General features: G+C 39.0%; 1 protein-coding gene and 1 long non-coding RNA gene across 8 annotated transcripts in view; one reads left to right on the forward strand and one right to left on the reverse strand.

Annotated features, from left to right (window-relative positions):
- LOC102219889 (neurexin-2) overlaps positions 1-21,223 on the reverse strand; it is an 813,998-nt gene that overhangs the window by 669,416 nt on the left and 123,359 nt on the right. For all 7 annotated transcript variants that reach the window (XM_023346052.1, XM_023346050.1, XM_023346051.1 and 4 more), the window contains exon 3: positions 372-392. In XM_023346052.1, the coding sequence (XP_023201820.1) occupies positions 372-392 (21 nt within the window). The remainder of the gene's footprint in view (positions 1-371; positions 393-21,223) is intronic.
- LOC111610928 lies at positions 14,129-15,246 on the forward strand. Its single transcript, XR_002753815.1, has 3 exons — positions 14,129-14,219; positions 14,369-14,417; positions 15,159-15,246. It is a non-coding gene; the product is annotated as an uncharacterized LOC111610928 (long non-coding RNA).

Below are 21,223 nucleotides of genomic sequence, written 5' to 3' on the forward strand. Positions count from 1 at the left end.
ACTGCTGACGTCAATACACCTGCGTGCGATTTACGGTTTTGCATCTTTGTAAACGGATCACAACCAAAAAAATAAATAAATAAATTGGAGACAAAAAAATATTTAAAAAGTCAAAAATAAAGAACCATATAATAATAATAATAATAATAAAAAAAGAACACCAGATAAAAAGGGATCGATATGATTGCAAATGTATCCCTTTTATCTCGTTCAGAAACTTGAATTTAGGCCCCCTGGAAGTCACTGTAAACCGCAGTCCAAACTGACAATGCCACCTTTGCAGAGATTATTAACGAGCACCCAGCATCAGCAGCCATGACAGCAGTGGGGAGTGCAATCAGACTGCCTGAGGAGAAAAGCATCGGTCTTACCTTCCACAGCATACTCTTCAGCTTCGGGATCCAAACGAAATGCATGAAAGAGAGGGGGAGAGAAAAACAGAGAACAAGTCAAATCGTCTTCCAAACTCATGACTGTTTTAAAGAAATACCAATCAAGCAGTAAATACGTGTGACCGTCAACCAGCCGTGACCACACCGATTCCCAGTACGAGCTGAAGTTCGTAGCCGGGACGGGCATTTATCGTACCATTTATCATTTATGGGAATGAATTTCTAATGACGAGATTTTGATTTGTTGTCGTCATAATAAATTCCAATCAATGTTGTTTAAACTCTGTATTGTCGCGATTGTTAATATTACTATTTTCTCCACTGTTTGTTCAAAGAGTGTGTCCACACAAAGCAATACATTTGAAAATATAATAAAATGCAGTTAATGTGTGCAGCTTAGTGCGTCCACACTTGTTTATGTTGTGGGCACGACTTACTGTCTCGTGGGAACGGCTTATTTAGTTTGTGAGAACAAAATTACGACAACTCGCGTTTTGTTTTTTTTCTACCATGTCACCAGATTAGAGACGAGTTCGTGGCATTTAATTTGTAGCGAATTCGTTTCATTTGTGTCAACAAATTCGTTTCATTTGTGGCCACCACTTAATTACCAGTTGTTATAATTAAGTAAATCACAAAACAAAAAAAAGTAATTTCCAGGAGTTAAGCCAAGGCCACATTAGTTTTTTCTCCCATGTCACCAGATGAGCTCCGTAGCTTACCGACACAAATCACAAGTTTATGTGACTCGTGTCCCAAACAAGCGTATTACAAGCGATGCGCATGGTTTTAAAGTGAAGCATTTGTGTTAGGCTGACTTCTGTGCTTTACAGTTAGCTAAAAAAAAAAAAAGAAATAAAGGTTCTTATCGGCACTTTTACACAATAACGCCACAAAATGTGACATTACGTTAAGAACATATCACCAACCCCTAAAAGGTACTACTCAGACTTTTTTATTGTGTTAAGAAAGCAAGGCGGTGTTACAACAATCAGCACACAACAGCACTGCGGTTACTTCATGAAGCTATCGCTCAGCGGCAGAAAATTAAAGCCGCCTGCCACACTAAAACGGCCATGTTTGAAGATAAGAAGGGACCAAAAAATGGAAGTTGACAATATGTCCCTGTGGAGATTTTGGCATTTTGATCTTGCTCTCTCTTTCGGTGTGTGTGTGTGTGTGTGTGTGTGTGTGTGTGTGTGTGTTTGTGTGCGTGTGTGTGTGTGTGTGTGTGTGTGTGTGTGTGTAAGGGTCTTTTGGTGTTCATGAAACATTGTTAACCCAGCTCTGCACTAGTTCAGAGTCTTGAAGTCAGAATTTCAGTCAGTCTGGTGGAAGCAGCATGTGGTATCCTCACGGGAATTTGTGTCCCGGGGACACATGAAAAAAAAAAAAAAAAAAACTGGAAATGATGTGGGTTATGAGAAATACCCCACATCATGCCGCCTCCAATGCATGAATAAATAAATGGGTAAAAAAAAAAAGAAAGCAGAATTCCACGCGTTAATATGACCGAAGCATTCTTCCACTTGCTTTTAACATTAAGATTTTATGATAAGTGGAGCTGTTGGGATAAGACTTCAACAAATCCCCAGAGAAGACGTGTGGCTGCGAAGTCGGTCAACCAGATCAGCCACAACAAGCCGAGTTCCTGACAATAGATCCTCTTAAACATCTTAAACACATCCTTCAATCATGTATAAACTTTTCTCCAGATTTAATAGTGAATTCCTTCAAACTGCCACGCATTCAAATGATCTTTAATTGATCATTTAATTGATCTGATGGCATCCAATGTATCCTAATGTATCAATTGCAGAATTGAGAAACAGAAATGATTAAATTAGAACCACAATTATTGACCTGCTTTTACTCAAAAGCAGCCCCCCCCCACCCCAAACAAATCATTATTGTCTTATGCAATCTTTCAATACCTTTTGTTATGTTTCTGTGTACTATTTCAATAAAACTGACATTGTTTAGGTATATTATTGAGCAGATCAAATAAACTCCTCAATAGTATTTTTTGAAATGTATCACATAAAGTGTTACCCCTGCGTATTGCATGCAGATGGAGAGTTTTATTGTTTCATATTGAAAGCTGGGCTTGGACTGCTCTACTGTAGTTTCTTTGTGTGTGTTTGAAAGAACTGCAAATATAAATGATAAATTGATGAATGAAAGGCATTAACAGGATGATTTGAACGTGACAGTTCACATCTGAGCTGCCTTGAAATCAAAGTACAAAAAGAGCAGAGAGGACTTTGCTCTCAGAAAGCAGGAGATCCTCACTATTTGAAGCGTTGTCGTTTTTATCCAATTTATTTTCCTGTTGTCTTTACAACCCATTGGTTTTTATCCCAGAGGTCTTTTTCATTAGAGTGGATTTCAAATAGCCACTGGCTTCAAACTCCAGCGGGGTTCTCATCTTGTCAGGGCAGTTTGTGATTCACGACTGATTGTGGAGAAAAATGTGTCTGTTTCTTTTGTTGTTGTTTTTTTGGGGGGGTGGAACAGGTGCTAAAATGTGAACCGCTAGCCACGGTCAAACACATTGTCTTTTATCAAAACACACCAGGATCTCAGCATTCCAAACGCAGAGGTTCCTCCAGCCATTTCTCCCACTGCATTAGGTTTAAAACAGCTCGTTTTCTGTAACATTTAAAAATATTTTAAATGTTTGCTAATTTGGTTTGCGTCGCGATTCTGGAGAACGGAGACAATTTTTGAATTATTTTCTTTTCCACGGATTTTGCTCACGACTTTTGAGTAAATTTAAGAGAATATAGTATTTCTGTCCTTGTGCCTTCCGGCGTAGCCCATGATACAACACATTTAAGCTAATTAGCAATATCGAATGCATAGGGGAAGACAAATTTTCCTCTGAAATAACCACAATTAATCATAAGTACTGCAATAGTACCGGAAAAAAAAAAAGAAGAGAATTCAGGTAAGGAGAACAGAAGTGTAGTATTTCAACTGAATTCAGATGGAAGCAGTGGGAAAGCTGAGTTTCTTCAACAATAAATCCCAAAGGGCTTCGGAGGCAACTGAGAGACTTTTCTTTCCTAATCCTCTCACTAAGCTAACTAGTGGATTTACCAAGGGGAAGAAAGCTCTGCTTGCATTTAAAATAAGCCTTTTCCATATCACTCTCCCCCTGTTTGTATGCTGTAGGAAGCAGCACAACTTACCCAATCATAACCAAAAAAAAAATAGATTCATCAGAAGCAGAATGTCTTTGCATAATGTACCATACACATTGTGAGTTCTATAGGAGCCAAGTAGCACTCACTGACGATGTGAAGTCTGTAAAAACTGCATGGAAACAGATACACACCACCACCTACAGGTTAAAGTTTAGCCGTGATAAAAGGTTGAAAATAAATGACAGGGATACAACAAATAAATAATGCTTATACTTCAGTTCTGAGCTCTAATATAAGCTACCTTTATTTGTGTTGCTGAGTGTTTGCGGAAGTAACCATGGATGCTAACGGTGGAGCGTATCTCACGAGTTGTTAACCCGCACTGGGTTAACTCGGGGAATCTCATCTGTCTGTGTGTCAATCATCTCCAAGCCACTTCTTTGTTCTGTCACAATTATCGATTTATTCCATTTTGATTGTCACGCTTCAAACTTTGCAAGGACTGCGACACAGACTGACCAGGCCAATCAACGCACAAGGGAAAACGATATACGGCACTATGACACGGTCAACAGAAACTATGTTGACCGTGGTTGTTATTCAACCAGAGCCAACTCATTAACAACTTAATCCTCTTTATGGTCCGCCATGGTGGTTGTTTTTCTTCCTGCTGGCACATTTCAGGACGCAGAATAGTGACATTTGTTGAGGTGGGATGAATGCGACCCGGCCATATGGACTCAGGTCATATTTAAAAAGATCAGATGCGTACCGGATTTAGTACCACAAGTTCGAGTGTCCTGGGTCGCATTCGAAATAAATCTGACCTGCGTTGTTCAGACTGTCCTGAAACGATCAGATGCAGCTGGCAGTAAGACTTCAGGTTGCAGAGTGAGCGTAGCCTTAATTGCAACTGGAGCTGCTCTGAAACTCCAGTCACCGTCTCTGCCATGGCAAAACCAGAGAGCTGTCAATGGAGGTAAAGCGTACATCTGCAACAGGCTGGGATGGACAGAGCAGCGGAGAAGCAATTCTGAATCTCTCCGTCTCACAATCCAGTGTGGATGTCCGAACTTGACAGCTTTCAGTCGAACAACGCTTCTCTGACTGCTTTTTGTCAAATGTGAAGTTTGATGCAGCAGAGAACAAACTTTGTGCTCAGTGCTGTTTGGGGTTGGCCCCCACCTGTTCCAACATGACCGAGTCCCAATGCACAAAGCAAACTCCAAAGCTTTGAAGCGTCCGCCGCCCCCCGCTCAACTCCACCAGACTAGCGGCAGCAGAAATGAGCAAACGCCTGGTGGGATTACACGTCTGCTGAGCTCATCGTACAAACTACTTCTAACAATGGTTATAAATGGTGTAATGGGGAAACATTGACAGGGGGACTGTCGGACAGGGTGGGAGCTTCTTAAAGAGACAGAGGATCATTTTAAGGCATCAAATTCAAATTTCTTTAAAGTTACTTTTGATATATATTTCATTTTCATACCTACTTAAGGTAACATAGTTAATTATGTTATAAAATGTATCTGTGCCTAGAAAACACTTAATACCCCGTTCCTTTATAAGCAGAAAAAGATCAACCATATGAGAGTGGTTGCCATCGTTACCAACATTTACATAATATTAAATAAAACAAACGGAACTGCTACGTACGTATCTTCAGATTTCGCTGCTTTGCTGTGCTGCCTGAATAGAAAACCTTGAAATGGCAGTACGTTATGAAGTCACTGACGTAGCTCTTTATGGCGTTTTGTTTTAAAATGAGTCCCAGAAGGAAAAAAAAGTCGCTTTCTTTACTGAAAGCCAAACGGAGCGCATTTGGCTCTACGCGTCAGTCGTCAACGCAGCCGAGGTGAAGAGCTCCCGGTTAGCCCCGCTTGTTAACCTGCGCGAACGGGAAATGAGCCGGAGGTGAACTTCACCACCGGGCCACGTCCTGGTAGAACTCCTGGCTATCATGAACGTCCATCTTAACAGGAGAATAACGTCTGTGGTCCGAGTCATTTGCTTTGATGGCAAGGCAGGTTTCAGAGGGAGGTCAGGCAAATGTAATAACTTCAAGTGTGAAGGTCCCGACTCTCCTGTCAAAGTCAAGCCGCTCAGCTGGATGATGAGCTAAAGACAATAAGCTGACACTGCAGGGCTTTTACACGAGATTTAGTGAGGAAACTATAAAGTCGATATAACAAACGACTGTTACTGTTTGAATTCAGAAAACAGATGTGTTTGATGAGTAAAATGGATTTTCTTTTTAGAGAAAATATATTTTGACATCCAGTGCAAGCAACGTCGGCATGTTAAACCTGAGCTGACGAGGAAGGAAAGGCTTTTTTTTGTTTCATGAAAAAAAGTGAGAATAGTGAGGTAAAAACAAAGACAACTGAAGACAATCGGGTTAAAAATATAAAAGGTAGAAAGCTACTATAAACCGCAACCTTTTTTCACACGTTTCGAATACTGCACTGTGTTTAATACAAGGCTGCATGAAGAGGACAGCAAAAAGATGAAGGGCGAATTTGCGTCGAGACGATAATCATACTGAGAACAACAGTGATAGAGAGAGAGGAAGTGTGTGTGTGTGTGTGTGTGTTTGGCTGTTTGGTTCTGACAATAGCTGTGTTTCCATTACAAATATGCACAAACTTTGTTTATAATCCGATAATGTAAAAGAAAATTCACAACTTCAGTGGTTTTAGTGTGCAGGAGGAATGTGAAAATAGCAATCGATGACTTTTCCTGGTAGCCTACTGTATTTAAAATTTTTTTATAAAGCAGCCATATTGCCGGCACTTGTTGGAGATTCATGGTACTTCTTCACCAAAAGTTACATTACAAAGCCGACACCTGAGACTCAGAGTCAAGTATGACCGATATAAGTAAAAAAAAATGTTCTTGCCAAAGTTAGTGGTTGTGGCTTACATTCAGGCACACTCAATAGTCCGAAAATTATAGAAACAATAGAAAAACACCAGATAGTATTAGTAGTATTAATCCAATTTAAGGCTCTCTTGGTTTGTGTTTTTGTCCTTTGCATACTTACAGTGTAATATTCCTAGAGAAATAAAAAATGTTCATCACAAAAGTAAGGTTTATTCAGGGCTTCTGGACAGGACAGTCGAACCTCCAATTCAGGAAGTGTGGTTTACGAAATGATTTTCCTCCACAAGGTGTCTGATGAGTAGCTCTTCTTTTCCACTTAAATAAAACACAACCATGAAATTCAAACCAATCATACAACAGGCTGGCTCAGAGAAGGCGTCTCGTCACCTTTGCGACGACGTACGGTCGGATGACGTGATTGTTTTATCATCCAACTGCGACAATGAGAACTGATTCCGTCAGTTTTAGCCCTTAAGTTTGTCGGCTGGCCTGAGAACGCCTTGTTACGACTTTAAAATGAAGTTCTGCAAATTGGCTTTACGTAATAATTTAACAAAGAGAAAATACAGAAGCAAAAGACAACCTCTCTTTTTTCCGTCTCTTTCTACAGTTACTCATTCCTGTCTTCTGATGGTGTAATTCAAGCCCACTGGGTACCAAGAAATAGAATAATCGATTCCAGAAAAAAAAGCAACAAATAAAAACAATTCAAAGTGGTGCTTTATATCGTCCACGTGTAGCTGGCCTGCTTTGCACACAGTTGGTGTCCACGCCAGTCAGTGAACACCAACATTTCTTTGAATGTTTTCTGAAAGCCAGCAGACGATGTGGCCTGTTTTATACAAAGGGTGGAAATTGCAGCAGCATATAAAGCTTTATCCTCTCAGATGAAATGGAGCATTCCTTTGGATACAATAAAAACATGGTTTCATGGGGGCCTGGCATTCTGATCTGGTAAACCTATTATCAGTGGGATATCTTTGGCATTTTCACCGAACACCGACTTTCTGCCCCCCCGCTGAACACCGACAAAAACTCTGAGCACTAGAAAGCCTACATCGTTGGATGGATATTAAAGCAAAGAAACATTTTACTATTGGTGTTTCACATGACAATTTACCCTTACCATCCAAGAAAAACCAGCGGTGGTTATTTTGTGATACTAAGTAACCTTTAACATGTCGTCTACGTCCTAAAATAAGTATTTTTCCAAAAGTGATTTTGGCAAAAATAATTTAATAAAAATACCTCTTTTATTGCCAAAAGATGAATTAGAGAAAAAAAATCACTTTTGGCAGAAAATGACAGGAGCATTTGCACAAAACCTGCCGGCAGAAATTGCTTACAGTGCAGTCCAGGTATTCTGAACCGCCACTAAAGTTAATTAGCTAAAATAGCTCAAATCTACAAGTACTTAAGATTCTCTTTTGAAAGAAAAAAGTCTATTTTAATAGCTTGGATACAAAATATGTCTTCATATGCATTAATGCAAATAGTGGAAGCCATTTTAGCTGTATCACAGAAGCTATACAGCCTTCCTTATCTGTGCTCTTGGAGAAACAGCCAAACAGAAAAAAAGAAATGGCCCTCCCGGTTGGGTACTCCACAAATGCCAGCCAGTAGCATCTCAGATAAATGTGTAATACTGCATATTTTGGTACTAATGTGGTACCAAGTAAATACAAGGCCAGTGTCACAGATGCCAATAGCGATAGCTAGCAATACTTTTAATTTAGGTTTGACATAACAAACGTCTGACCTTTGGGTGTTTTTGTAGATTTCTTTGAATTATTTTGTTAAAACCTACAGTAGGTCAGAATTTGGTCACAGTTTGTAAGTAACCATAAAAAAACTTAAATAATATGTTAACACAACAAAACAGAAACTACACATTTTTGGGCATTTTTCACGGGAATATAATTTGAGAGCAAATCAAAATATTTTGGATCGAGCTGCCCATCTCTACGTTCTAGTATCACATTCACTCCATATTTCAGTTTCCCCATTTTGATTGTGTGCTACAGAAACATCAAGAGATTTTCCATAAGGACCTCAGAGTTGCATTCTACATAAAAAAAAAGAACTATAGACTTTAGTGAACATTTGCATTATGAGAAAAATCACGAGGAGGAGAAAATATTAAAACAATGAGGAAGAGCAAATGTTGAAACAACAGAACTGGAAAATCAAGGCTGGATCAGCAGACACATGGCTTATTTGGAAGATAAAAGATACACATTATCTTTAAATATGAAAGAACCACATCTAAGAGATGCTATTTGTTTGAAAAATACTGATGGGGCCTAAAGTACAAACTCTAAGGCCAGCTTGGCTCGAGCTTGGCTGGCCTTAGCCAAGCTCACCCACACAACAAAAGCATTTAGTTGTGTGGGTGTGAATAAAGACCCCATGAAAGCACCTGAAAAAGGTTCCTGAAGTGGAAACCACTCGACATAACTGCTGGATCTGTACTATTCTAAACTTTCTTTGTTATGTTTTGTGATGACAGAATACCACAGCGTCAACAACTGGATTAAATTAAGCATAATTTCTTATGAGTTTAGAAAGAAACTCATAAGAAGTTTCTTATGAGTTATTCTTATGAGAACTAAATCTTTTCCAAAAATGTAGTTTGTAATGTGCACGATAAGTAGACTTATTGCAGCAATTGTTAATGATTTACAAATTTAACCTTTCAAAACCTTTTTAATGCCACCTTTGTTAGTGATTTTTAAGACCGAAAAAAACTAAATGTGGAAGATTTGTGGGGGAACTTGCCGCAGCCTGGTTTTGCGTCCATGATAGAGACTAAAAAGCTAGCTGCCTAGAAGGGGGTGTTAGCAGCTGCTTCCTCAGCCCATTCTCACTCCCAACTCGTCATATATTGACGCATGGGACGGTCCGTCCTCATCACATGTTGACGCGTAGGGTACCCCTTTCGCGTCAATATGTGACGCGAGGTGTTTTACACTATGCCTTACCGTAATTTTTGCCCTAAACCTAACCAAATCGTCGGGTTTTGAAGGTTCGGCAGCGGTTACGAGAACCCTTCGCATCAAAAATCCACGTAAAACATGTGACCTGCCCAAATCGTCAACATGTGACGCTGAAGGACCCTGCCCAAGTCGTCAACTTTTGACGCGAAGGGGGTACCCTTCACGTCAATATGTGACGCATGGTCAGAAATTGTCCTAACTCGTCAATATATGACGAGTTGGAAGTGAGAATGTGTTGGCTTCCTAGGAGCCGCTAGTCACAGAATGCAATGAAGATGTTTGGATGGGACTCAAACAAAAAAGTCCTGGGGAAAAAAAACAAACTAAGATCTGCGATTAACATATTTAAGGCAATTTTAAGACGTTTTAAGTAATTTTAAGTCTTTAATTTTAGAAACAACATTTTAAGACTTAAGACTTAAAATTAAGTCTCTAGACACTTTTATAATGACTGGAACAAAATATTCATACTCTGGCCATCACAGACTCCCAAAATGACTCAAAATGACCTTGTACCGTTGATGAACTTCCTGTAGCCGTAAACAAATCAGAATTCCTCAAAGATCCTGACTGCCTTCTTCTCTTCAAACACATTATTCATCATGTTCTAAAACTCAGCTACTTCTACAACTCCCACCATCTTGAGACTTTTCTGTTCAGCTTCCCATCATTGCACAATGCGTCAGTCGTCACTCTCTTTTAAAAGGCACGGCGTGTTCTGTGCATCACTCTCTTCGGTGTACAAGAACATCCAGCCATGATAAGCTGTACTTACTCCTTATTATGCCTGATGGAAAAATACAAAACAAAACAACAACAACAAAAAAACAAAAAACATAAGGACTTTAAGAGTGCAGAGGTATTGACCAGAAACATGTTTTAAGCAGCACCAGCCAATTTCATTACACACCAACATTAGATGAAAGAAGAGTGATGTTTTTAGGGTAGTAAATTACAGTGTGGGTGTTCACGCAGTTAAAGAGAGGCTTTCTTCCTCTTCCAGTCAGCTAGAACAAGTCTTAGAGGCAGAATTCACACACACTTGCCAAATAGTAGGTTTAAAAAGGAGAAGCTGTGAAAGTAATGACATGATTGGTTGTTCAAAAACGGTCTCTGTTCACAACATCTAAAGCTGCTGTCTATTTGGAGAAGCTTTTGAGCTATCAGCAAAGACTAGACAGCAGCTTTGAATGCAGCTGCCGCATTCTAATTTAGGTTTGTGTGTTTACCCTTCTTCTTCTTCTTCTTCTTCTTCTTCTTTTTAAGACTTTGTCCAGGCTGAGTGAAAAATAATACAAAAGGACTGTTTATTTGCAGTCAAACCCGGGGCGGAACTAAATGGGGGGCAACCCCCCCCCCAGCAGAAGAAGCTTCTTCTGCATTGTCTTTAAAAACATACCTTTAATAACCAATCACATGTTTGTCCAGAAGGCTCTAATTGCCTTCAAATCAAACATGAAATAAGGGCTACTGTGTATTTCCAGGCACATAGTGCCATTTTCTAGCTCAAACAGGTAACTGTTACCTTTAGTAGTTATAAAAACAAAAAATGTAGATGTTCATCTGATGCCTTGAAATTAGCCTCTTGTCTCTTTAAGAAGCGCCGACTCTTTCTGACACTCCATCTTCAGCACGACATCACAACAATGTTTCTCCGTTGTGGTGAGGGCTGGCTGATAAAGTGAACTGTTATTGGATTTTGAAGATGTAACTTTTGGAAAGTTGGGATTTTTTTATTTATTTTTTTTACCAAGGCACTCCTTGGGATTCAGCCTATGACAGCCATCTTGATTGACAAGCAGGTTTTACAGCTTCTGCTTATTAGGACTTTGAATTCAGGTAAAACCTACAACTGGATATTAGATTAGGGTAAGATTCTTATTGTTTTGACTGCAATGTTAAAGAGAGAAAAAAAAGTGATAATATTCCCAGAATAATGTTGTAATATTAGGAGAAAAAAGTATTAATTTTAAGACAACTCCAACTTGAAAAATATCAAAGATTGAAATAAGAGGTACTTATTGAATAGTGGGAATTGGTATGGAAAAAATTGGACTGGTTTTAAGCCATATTTCCATAATCATGACATTCAATGATTTCTCAAACGTGCTAGAAAGACTCAAAGCAGAACTCCAGGTATGTTTTTAATCAGGTTGTAACATTATAGCATGACGAAAAGCTTAAAAAAGTCGATTAGCATAAAACCCCCCTCTTTAATTTGGGTTATATACGATTAGTAAATAAGCTATCACAGGCACATTGACAAGGCCTTGTGTCTGAGTTCCACCAGCTCGCTCCAGGTTCAGTCACTTTCTCTCCAGGTGACGTTAAAACAAACAAAAGTTAAAGTCCAATTAAGTTTGCAATGAATGAAATGTCTGCTGAAGGTGACCGATGGTGGCGCTTTAGAGCGCCCGTTAATCGCTTCCCGACAATGACGCACTCGCGTGTGATTTTTAAGAGCCTATTTCCCTTGTTAGTCTTGCCCACAATAAACAAAAGAACAGTTTATGAATAGTTTAAGAATGAAAAATTGCTTAGGGCTTGCCTTTTCAGTTGGAGTTTAATCAACAGCTCTGAGATCCACATCACAGCAGAACCAGGCTCAAGAGAAAAGAGACTTCTTCATTACATAACTCAAGTAAACATAACCGGTACTGTGTTGTCAAACTACTTAAATTTTTTACTTTTTTAAAAAATAAAGTTACTCAAGCAAATGAGTATATGTGAAGTCCACAACATGGAGAGAGTGCAAAAGTATTTCTACAAAAAAATACATCTGTAGTCAGGAAGAAGGCAGATTTTAATAATAAAAAAACTAGTTATTAAAAGGTTGGATACCTTAAAGCTAGGAGTGATTTTTTTTTTTTTTTTTAAACAGCCACTCTGAGCATTTCTCACTGAGGTCATGATGAAACAGAAACCTCACAAGACGGGGTGAATTTCATGAGATCTTAGGTTTTATGAGCAAACCTGATGCCTGACGTCCCAGAAATGCAAAATACAGCAGAAGAAGTATTCCGACGCCTGGGATGTTCAGCTGAACTGGGGAGAGAGGACACTTGTACTTCAAAGTTGCCTCAGAGGAGAGTGATACCGTAAATAGTTTTTAAATATTTTTGTAAATATTTCATAAACAGCATTTACCTACAGGGAATTTTGTTCATACTTAACCGAGGAGATCCAGCACTGCTAACCTGCTGAGGTCTCTTGCTGTTCTCCCGCCCCCACATTTTCTAGACCCATCTCTAGCTGCGTTTCCACTGCAAATGTCCACAAAACATTGCCGATGTACTGGCAATGTCGCAAAAAAACTGTCTTGCAATTGCGGTGTTTCCATTATAAAAAGAAACAATCAAAATCACGTGAATAAGTTTGCTCACGCGATAAGTCAGTAAAAACATGCTGCGCATGAATCTTCCGACTACTGCCTGTCGTTGCTTCATGGTTTGCACCGGTGAAAACATCCTGTTGGTGGTCAGGTGATTTGTATGATGCTCATAAAAGTGTTTTCATTGAAGTTTTGCAAAATAAACCAATCATGGTCAAGTACGGCCAAAAAAAAAAACCCAATGCCAAAACCTTATCTCAAAATGAGTGTTTAAACTAAAATATATATTTAAGATGACTATGTGATCAGTTATTTCTGGTTTATGCAGTTTATCAAGATGAAAGTTCAGGATGAGTTCCGAATCAAAACTAAAAAGTATATTTATGAGAAAATAAATATCAGTTTTCTGTTGAGAATCGAAAACCTGGAGTCATTCGATATCAGATCGGATTTTTTGGGTCAGTGATACGGATGTTGAATTTTATTGCGATATTTTGAGGTGCTATTGTGATAACAATAAAGATTATGACGAAAAAAAACTCTGAACTTATTTTTCAGTTGACTGTATAGCTCAGCATTCATAGCACCACAAACACAAATACTGTTCTTGAAAAATATTCAACAGTCGGCTTCTTTAGGATGCTACTTACTTATAAGTGTAATTTTATCAATGAACTGCACACAGTACCGGTATTTAACCATATTTTCCCGTGTCACAAACAGTGGAGAAAATAGCAAAAAAAAATTACATTTACCATCAATAACTGAAATTTATCAAGACGACAATAAATCAATTTCTCACGTTAAACGATACGATAAATGGCCACCCTAACCTAATTAATCCGCTGTTCCATGTGAAATTCCAACCGGCTGCTTTCGGATCCCTACCTCACTTCTTGAAGGCAGCTGTGTTGCCTTTCCAGTTCACCTGAGTTGAAACAACAGCGATAGGAGGCTGAATGCACTCAGGAATTAAAATCCTGATCAATGAAACGCCGCCTTGATCAGGACCAACATCCAGCGCTGGATAAAAAGATTGGAACGATTCAACTTCGTCCATCTAAATTAGCATCAGTGTGTGACTAGATGGGGTTTTTTTAAGTTTTTTTTTTTATCCCCCCCTCCGTGATTGCCGGGGTGTGGTGTAGGAGGCGACGAGAAGTACAGTGAAGACCAGGGCGCAGGAAAAGGGGGCCTGACAGATTATCGATGATAGCAGCACATTATTATCGACTCCAAGAACTCACTGGGGGGAATGAGTCTTATCTTTGAAAAGCTAAGAACAGAGAGAAGGGAGGCAGAGCGAGAGAGGGAGAAGATAATGAGAAAAGCAGAGTGAGAGAGAGAGAGTTGAAGTTTATACCGAGGGAGAGGGGCTGAGGGAGATACGAGATGTAAGAAGTCTTGGCAGACGGCTTATCATATACGAGGAAGAGGAAGGAGGATGAGAGCGGAGATTTAAAAGGTGAGGCACCGACTTGAAAGACACAGATTTTAATTTGAAAAGTCTGGCAGGAATACCCAGTCAAAGCCTTATTTTACACTTTCAGTAGTGTGACTCGTGTGATTTTTTCAAAACTCCATGTCGATACTTTTTTTTTTTTTCCCTGAAAGGGAGTTGAACAATTGTGCAGTGCGCCAAGAAAGTTGATATTTCTCAACAGTAAGTATACAGGGATGAAAAACTTTACAGAACTCTTACATAATAAAGCACTTATGAACTTTATGTCATGTCTCAGGCAATAAAAACAAGCAGTGTGAATAAATGGGCATGTTCTTACTGCTCACATTACCCATAAATCTGTCTTACACACACATTAAAATCACTGCAGAAAGACGACCTGGTGCTGACAAATCTAGATAAGCTGAACAGACAAACTGCAAAAACACAAAATCCTTCCAAGTATTTTATTTTTTTTTGGTCTGGTTTCTAGTGCAAGTTCATTTGAAAAGAGACAAAACTAACTTACAAATAACTTTCCAGCAAGAAACAAGAGTTTGTTTAAAGATGATAATTGCATATCGATGAAAAAACATCCACTGGAAGATTATTTCACTTATGACAAGACATTTTTTCTCATGTTATAAGTGAAATAATCTGCCACTGGAACTAGCACCATTTCATCAAGATTAATAAATTATTGAAGTAAAACAAATGTTGTCGTAATTCAAGTTTACTAAGACATTTGCGCTAGAAATTAGACCAAAAACGCCAGGTAAGATGTTGTGTTTTTGCAGTGCAGATCAGATGAATACACCACGAAGTCAAAGGCATTTAATTATGTTTGCATAGTCTTACATTTGGATTATATTTTGTTAAACTTGTTTTTTTTTTATCTTAAACTTGGATAAACTCAATATGATGACTTATAATAAATTAACAGATTTTTTTTTTTCTTTTCAGTTGGATCACCTGTCTTCTTTTTTCAGCGTGATGCTGGCTTATGTCTAAAACCAACATGGTGGAAAAAGAATGCTGAACATTAATTTCCTCATTATATAGTACCTTTTAAAAATAAATATGATTTTTAGTTGATTAAACGTGTGGAGAGCTTATTCTGTGGCAGACTTTTGTTAATATTTAGGATTATCTTCTGGCTTTTGGGAGTTTTTCCATAGACATGTTCTTAATACTAGTATTACCAGATATTATGGGTACCAGCAGTACTCACAGTACTGGGTACTGCTAGTACCCTATTGCCCTATTACCCTGGGTCTATGGGAGTTATCATCGATACACCCTTCCTTCTCTGTAGAGCTTACAGTGCCGACTACATTTAACAAAACATAGCTGAATACCATCATGTCCTGTAACAACGAGGTTACCACAGAGATAAGCTTTGTGGAGATTCCACATTTCCAATTTGGTAAATATAATGTGTTATATTATCTTTTTGCATAGTGCTACGCCACAGAAGTTGGAATTAGAACGTGCTTCTTAAGAGTTTTGGTCTTATGTAATGGTGCTTCACACTCTAAATGTACTTAGACTGTCTGAGTCCTTGGGGGGAAATGAAAACACGAGATAAAATAAGGCAGTTTGAACATCAGTCTCGATGGACGCCGTGTTGAACTTGGAAAGGAAAATAAACTCATAAATAAAGCAGCAAAGCAGCTGGGACCAAAGGAAGATTAGCAAACCAAAATAAACACAATAAAAAGGAAAAACAAAAAAATCAAGCATTGAAGGACAATAAAATACATGATGTACAATGAAGTTTTGGGGGTGGAGAGATAAATCTCTTACTCTCTGTCTCTTGTTACTTTTGCGCCGCTTTTCTGGCCTCCAGACGCCCGTCGATCCCTTAGTAAATTGCCTGTGTCAACCCGGCATTACAAGCTTCCACACACTCCCACAGTCCCCCTTGAAACTGTCATGCCAATAAAGGCCCATTCACTTGTAATGAATTGAAAGAGAAGTAAAAGACTAAAGGGGCTGATTTAGTGACAATTGTTGATGATCCTCGATTGAGTTAGGATTGAGCTAGCCGGCTTTCCCGCTGCTACGGCACAGCTACCGTTGTGATTTTATTAGAAGGGTGCTGCCAATTCCCCGTTCGCTCTCATCCGTCTCTGAAACTGGAGCGGTGCGCAGCGGCTTTTGGGTGCACGGAATTTATTGAGGCAGAGAATCTTTACAGTTTTGTCTTGTCTCACTCTTAAGGTCTGGTCCTCATGTAGCTGGATGTCTGGGGAAACAGAGACATTTTTTTCTGTGTTTTGGCCGTTTATCCACTCAGAAACACAACTTCATACCACTAAAAATGAGTACTCATGGAAAATCAAACCAAAGAGGAGATTTCAGAAAACTTGGCATGTGTTCATGGAAAAAAATATGTATATATTTAGGGTCCTGTGTAACAAATAATGCAGCATTTCCATTCACACAAATGGTGCCAGGTTTTATTTCTAACAGGAAGCCGTGGTTGTCTGGAAACAATCTGATTGGCTGACAAAGGTTTTAGCTTTGCGCTACACTGACCCCTGTGGGTTTGGCATGCTTAACACAACTCTCAGGATGGATTTGTGTGGATTCATGTGGATGAAAACTTTTCTGTACCAGTCCCCATGTAAATGAGGCAGAGATATTTTTTTATAAAGACCACGCTACATAAAGCCACAGTTCCATTGGGCAGCAAATCTGCAGCATTCGGTTGGAACAGTGTCAAACAAACCTAACCCATAGAAGAACCTGTTCCCCTTCTGACCTGTGGTGGTGCTGCACCAAGAACCACTGAAGAAAATGACACAAAAATATCTGAAGAAAACACTAAGCGCAACTTCCTTCTTCATGAAATGTAAACATAGCCATCGTTTTTTGGGTTTTTTTTTTTTGAGTGGTTAAGAGTAACTGTAATATTTTCGTCTGATCATATTTGTATGAAGGCCTCTCCCTCCTTCATTCCACAACTGAATGCGAGTCATTTCTCTCACTCGACAAGCTCCTTTATTTTAGTTGTATTTACCCAAAATGCACGGCGCTGTAGTCTACTTAGGTCTCCGGTCCTCTTGCCATTCACATATGCAGTCAAATCGCACCAATACCTAGGTTTGTAGGGAGACTTTGCATTTTTGGTCCGTGTCAAAGTTCACACTCACACCTCCCCAAACGAACCAGACTTTCTAGGAAAACAATCTGGAGTTGGATTAAAGCAAACTAAACAGGGCTGGTGTGAATGAACCTTAAATGTACCACAAACTAACTTGTTATGTTGGGTTTTAAGTCAAGAGAAAAAAAAGAGAATGGAATTACATTATCATAATCTCAAATTGGGGGATATTATACATCGATAGCTGCTTTTCCATTACAAATTAGCGCAAAACTTTGTTGATACTCCGCTAATGTTGAGAAAAAACTAATTTGCAATTGTGGTGTTTAAATAAAACATACAGATAAAGTGACTTAAATACATTTGTTCAGGCTATAAGTCATAAACAAATCACACCACGCAGTCATCCGCCTACCACTTCCTGTCTTCTTCGTCTTTTCCGCCAGTAGTAACATTGGGTTGTTGATAACAAGACTTGTGCAATGTGGAAAAAAAAGAAATACACTACTTCCGATACGGATGGATATTCGCCTCACCTGAGCGCAAAAACTTTAGAAAAAAAAGGTTGTTTTGAAACTGCTGCATTTATTGTCATAATTCCAATTTGCGCAATGTTAAAGTGAATGGAAACGCAGCCAGTTTGACACGCATTCAAAATATTGCTTTTGGCTTCGTGTTCCTTAGATTGACAAAAAAATAACACTGATCAAGATTAATACATTTTCTGTTTGAATTTAATATGAATATATTGGTTTTGAGCTGAACCTCCCTCCTGATAGGGATCCAGTAAAGGGGACATGGCGGTTAAATCTGTAGGGTGGGATTGTGGGGGAATTGCTGATGCTCTAATCTCCAGGTAAGCCCTTGTAACGCTTGCATCCTTGCTCTTCAGCCTCAGCCTTGTGCTTACAAAACTATTAACGTTGAGCAAGGGACTCTTGCAAAACACTAACCACCTGCCTCTCCCCAGAGCCGATTACAGCTGTGAGGTCAAGAGAAGCTAATGTGACTTTGTCTGGAGCTGCCCGCAGTGGCTCCGGTGTGCTCAGCGGCATGGCCCTGGATTACATTGGACGAAGGGGATTCTTAAATGGGAAAAAGTGCAGAGAGCGGGAATTAAACGCCAAGCGGGGACAAAATATTTGTCTTCGTTTGCAAAAGCTTATAACAAAGTGGGCACTGCGATTGCTGCTTATTTCGTTCCTTGTGTTGTATCAACAGAGGAGTATTGATTTTATTTTTTATTTTTTTCCTGTACAGCTTGGATGGGTTTTATAGAGCACACCTGTCATTATTTTCTAGCTTGGAGGTGTATTCTGTGATTTACAGCAGCACATTTCTGTGAAACAATTGATGATTCTTCTAAATGAAAAAAAAAAAAAATCAAACACAAAGTAAATACAAAACAAACCAAAAAAAAGCAATCCAACATTGGATATTATAAGAATGTGCACTGCAACACCAGGCTCGGTTTATAACCAGCGACACTCAACAGTCAGCTGTGTCCTGACTTCATTCTGCTGCCTGACAAACAGCAGCTGAAACACATTTTGAAACATTGTTATTATGAGACACTGATTTAAATTCCAAAAATAAATTCACAAGATAGAAACTGCCAATTACAAAACAAAACAAAAAGTTAGAAATGTTTTGCGGTAGAATGATGTGGTTTTTCAGCCATATCAAAACAGATGGATTTTGCAAAACTGCAACAGAAGCACTGTTTTCATATCAGACGAGCCGCACGAAAAACAGCCGGACGTTTCTACTGGTGGAAACGCCAAAGAAGACGACAGGAAGTAGCAGGAGGGTGACGTCTCATGTAATTTTAATTTAACTTCTTAACACTGCAATTGTGAAATGATGTTAGCGGAACATAGACAGAGATTTGCGCAGCTTTGCAATGGAAATGCAGCTAATGGCATTAGGTATGGGGAAATTCAAGGTATGCCGAGGTTTTAGAAACTGTGGTTTCAAAATCACAAATCTCACTTCATAGTATTGCTACATTTTAAAGTCCTCTAAATGCAAAAAAAAAAGACCCGTATTTTTAGCGGACAAGGAATATAATTTTCCACATACTGTAGCTTGAGTGCTGTTACATTCCTGCCAACTCAAATAATGTAATACTGTGTTTTCACAAGCACATAATGCAAAATTCACATGCCATGGAAGAAAAAAAAAACAAAACTAGTCAAAGTCTGGGTTTTCTACAAGGTGATGACAGCAAATAGAGAGTACGTATCTTCACAACGTGTGGATATGAGTGCATGTTGACCTACATTATCTTGCAGTGTGTTAGAGGGAATGTCTGCTTTGGTTCAACTACGTCTCAGCGCACACTGTCATAACCCACATGAGATTTCCCCCATCTGAAAGCAGATGCGGATATTTTAGAGTAGCATGTCGCAGCAGGAGTTGTTCTTCTGTAGAGATCTAGCGGACTGGCAATGAGGCCCGTTGTCATTCGTGGAGATTATAGTGGCTGCTGCACATCAGAAACAGACGCAGGCTTGTCTGCAGAGAGCTGAAAATCTGTTGTGAGGCACCTCCAGCCAAGAAGTTAAGTAGTGGCCACATATAGTTCAAGCGTACCAACTGTCGTGTCTGCGCTAACAAGCGGAGGGAACTCTTAAGTTACAAGTGGGGAAAATAATTTTTCATTGCACTGCTTGTAATATGAAGTGAAAAGGGAACTTTGTATTAGGGTGCTTAATTTTTATTTTAAAAAATGTGGGAGAGTTTTAGTGCTTGAGAAAACATAGACCGACTAATTGATTTTCCTGTGCAACAAAAAGCACCCAATAATCATCTAAAGCATGTGTAGAAATGCAATCGCAACAAACTCTGCTATTATAACAGAGTCCACATTCATGAAAATAATAGATTTCAAAACGTATAAGCACAGCAGTGTTTCTGTTAGTTCATTTTGTTAAAAAAAAATGAACATGGAGCTTGGAAATTCTGTGCTAAACTATAAACAACTGTAGAATTGTTGAAAAAGTATTAATTTTAAAAGTAAGAGTTTGACCACGATAAAACTAGCCTGGCCATTGCCTTCCTATGCAATTCCCCTTGGTTCTCATCTTCCTCCAGTCCTCCATCTTGGATTTCTCCTATTGTGCTTGATTCTTCTAGCACAATATGTTTTTTTTTCTGGTAAGCTTCATAACACAAGCTTCATGACTTGTGTTATTGTGGCAAATAACACAAGTCATGGCCAAATGTTAACGATTAGGTCAAATTTAAAACTTTGACAGCGTACACGCCTCCAGCAAGCAATCGTTTCTCAATGGGTCCACACGTTGTGTACGAAGTGAAGCGTAGGACAAGGGTCTGGTTTTTAACTGGTTACTTTAGAAACAAACAAACAAAAAAAACAACAAAACAAATTCATATTAAATATTCTCTCAACAGGGTTTCACAGCTGATTACATCACAGACAGCTAGAAGTCAGAATAATGGGGAAACCTTTAAGCTGAAGCAGCGCACCCCAACCTACCCCCACTGTAGTTGCAAACTGCCAGTCAGCTGGCTGAAGTGAATCATGTCTTGACTTTCAATCCACAGAGAGAGAAAGTCATAAAATTATTAACACAGCAGCAACAACAAGCTATGAGAAGTAGCATGCATGTCAGCAAGACAACAGCTTCAAGCCCAATGCTACAAGCATAAAGCAGCAACAAAAATGTTTGGATTTTGCACACTGTGCAAGTATACATAGAAAAAATATTTAGAAATATCTCAGGTTCAGTGCCTTTGGTGAGGTTTTCCACAGCAGCATTTAACTGAAGAGGAAAAACTCTAAGCTAGCTAAGTAAAAAAAATAAAATAAAAATTCTGCCGACTGTTCTGATACTTAACTTTTACACTCTTCGAAATTGATGCTGGATTTAAATATCTTAATCTTCAAGATGTC

The sequence above is a fragment of the Xiphophorus maculatus genome, chromosome 14 (genome assembly GCF_002775205.1).
Source record: "Xiphophorus maculatus strain JP 163 A chromosome 14, X_maculatus-5.0-male, whole genome shotgun sequence".
NCBI lineage: Eukaryota > Metazoa > Chordata > Actinopteri > Cyprinodontiformes > Poeciliidae > Xiphophorus > Xiphophorus maculatus.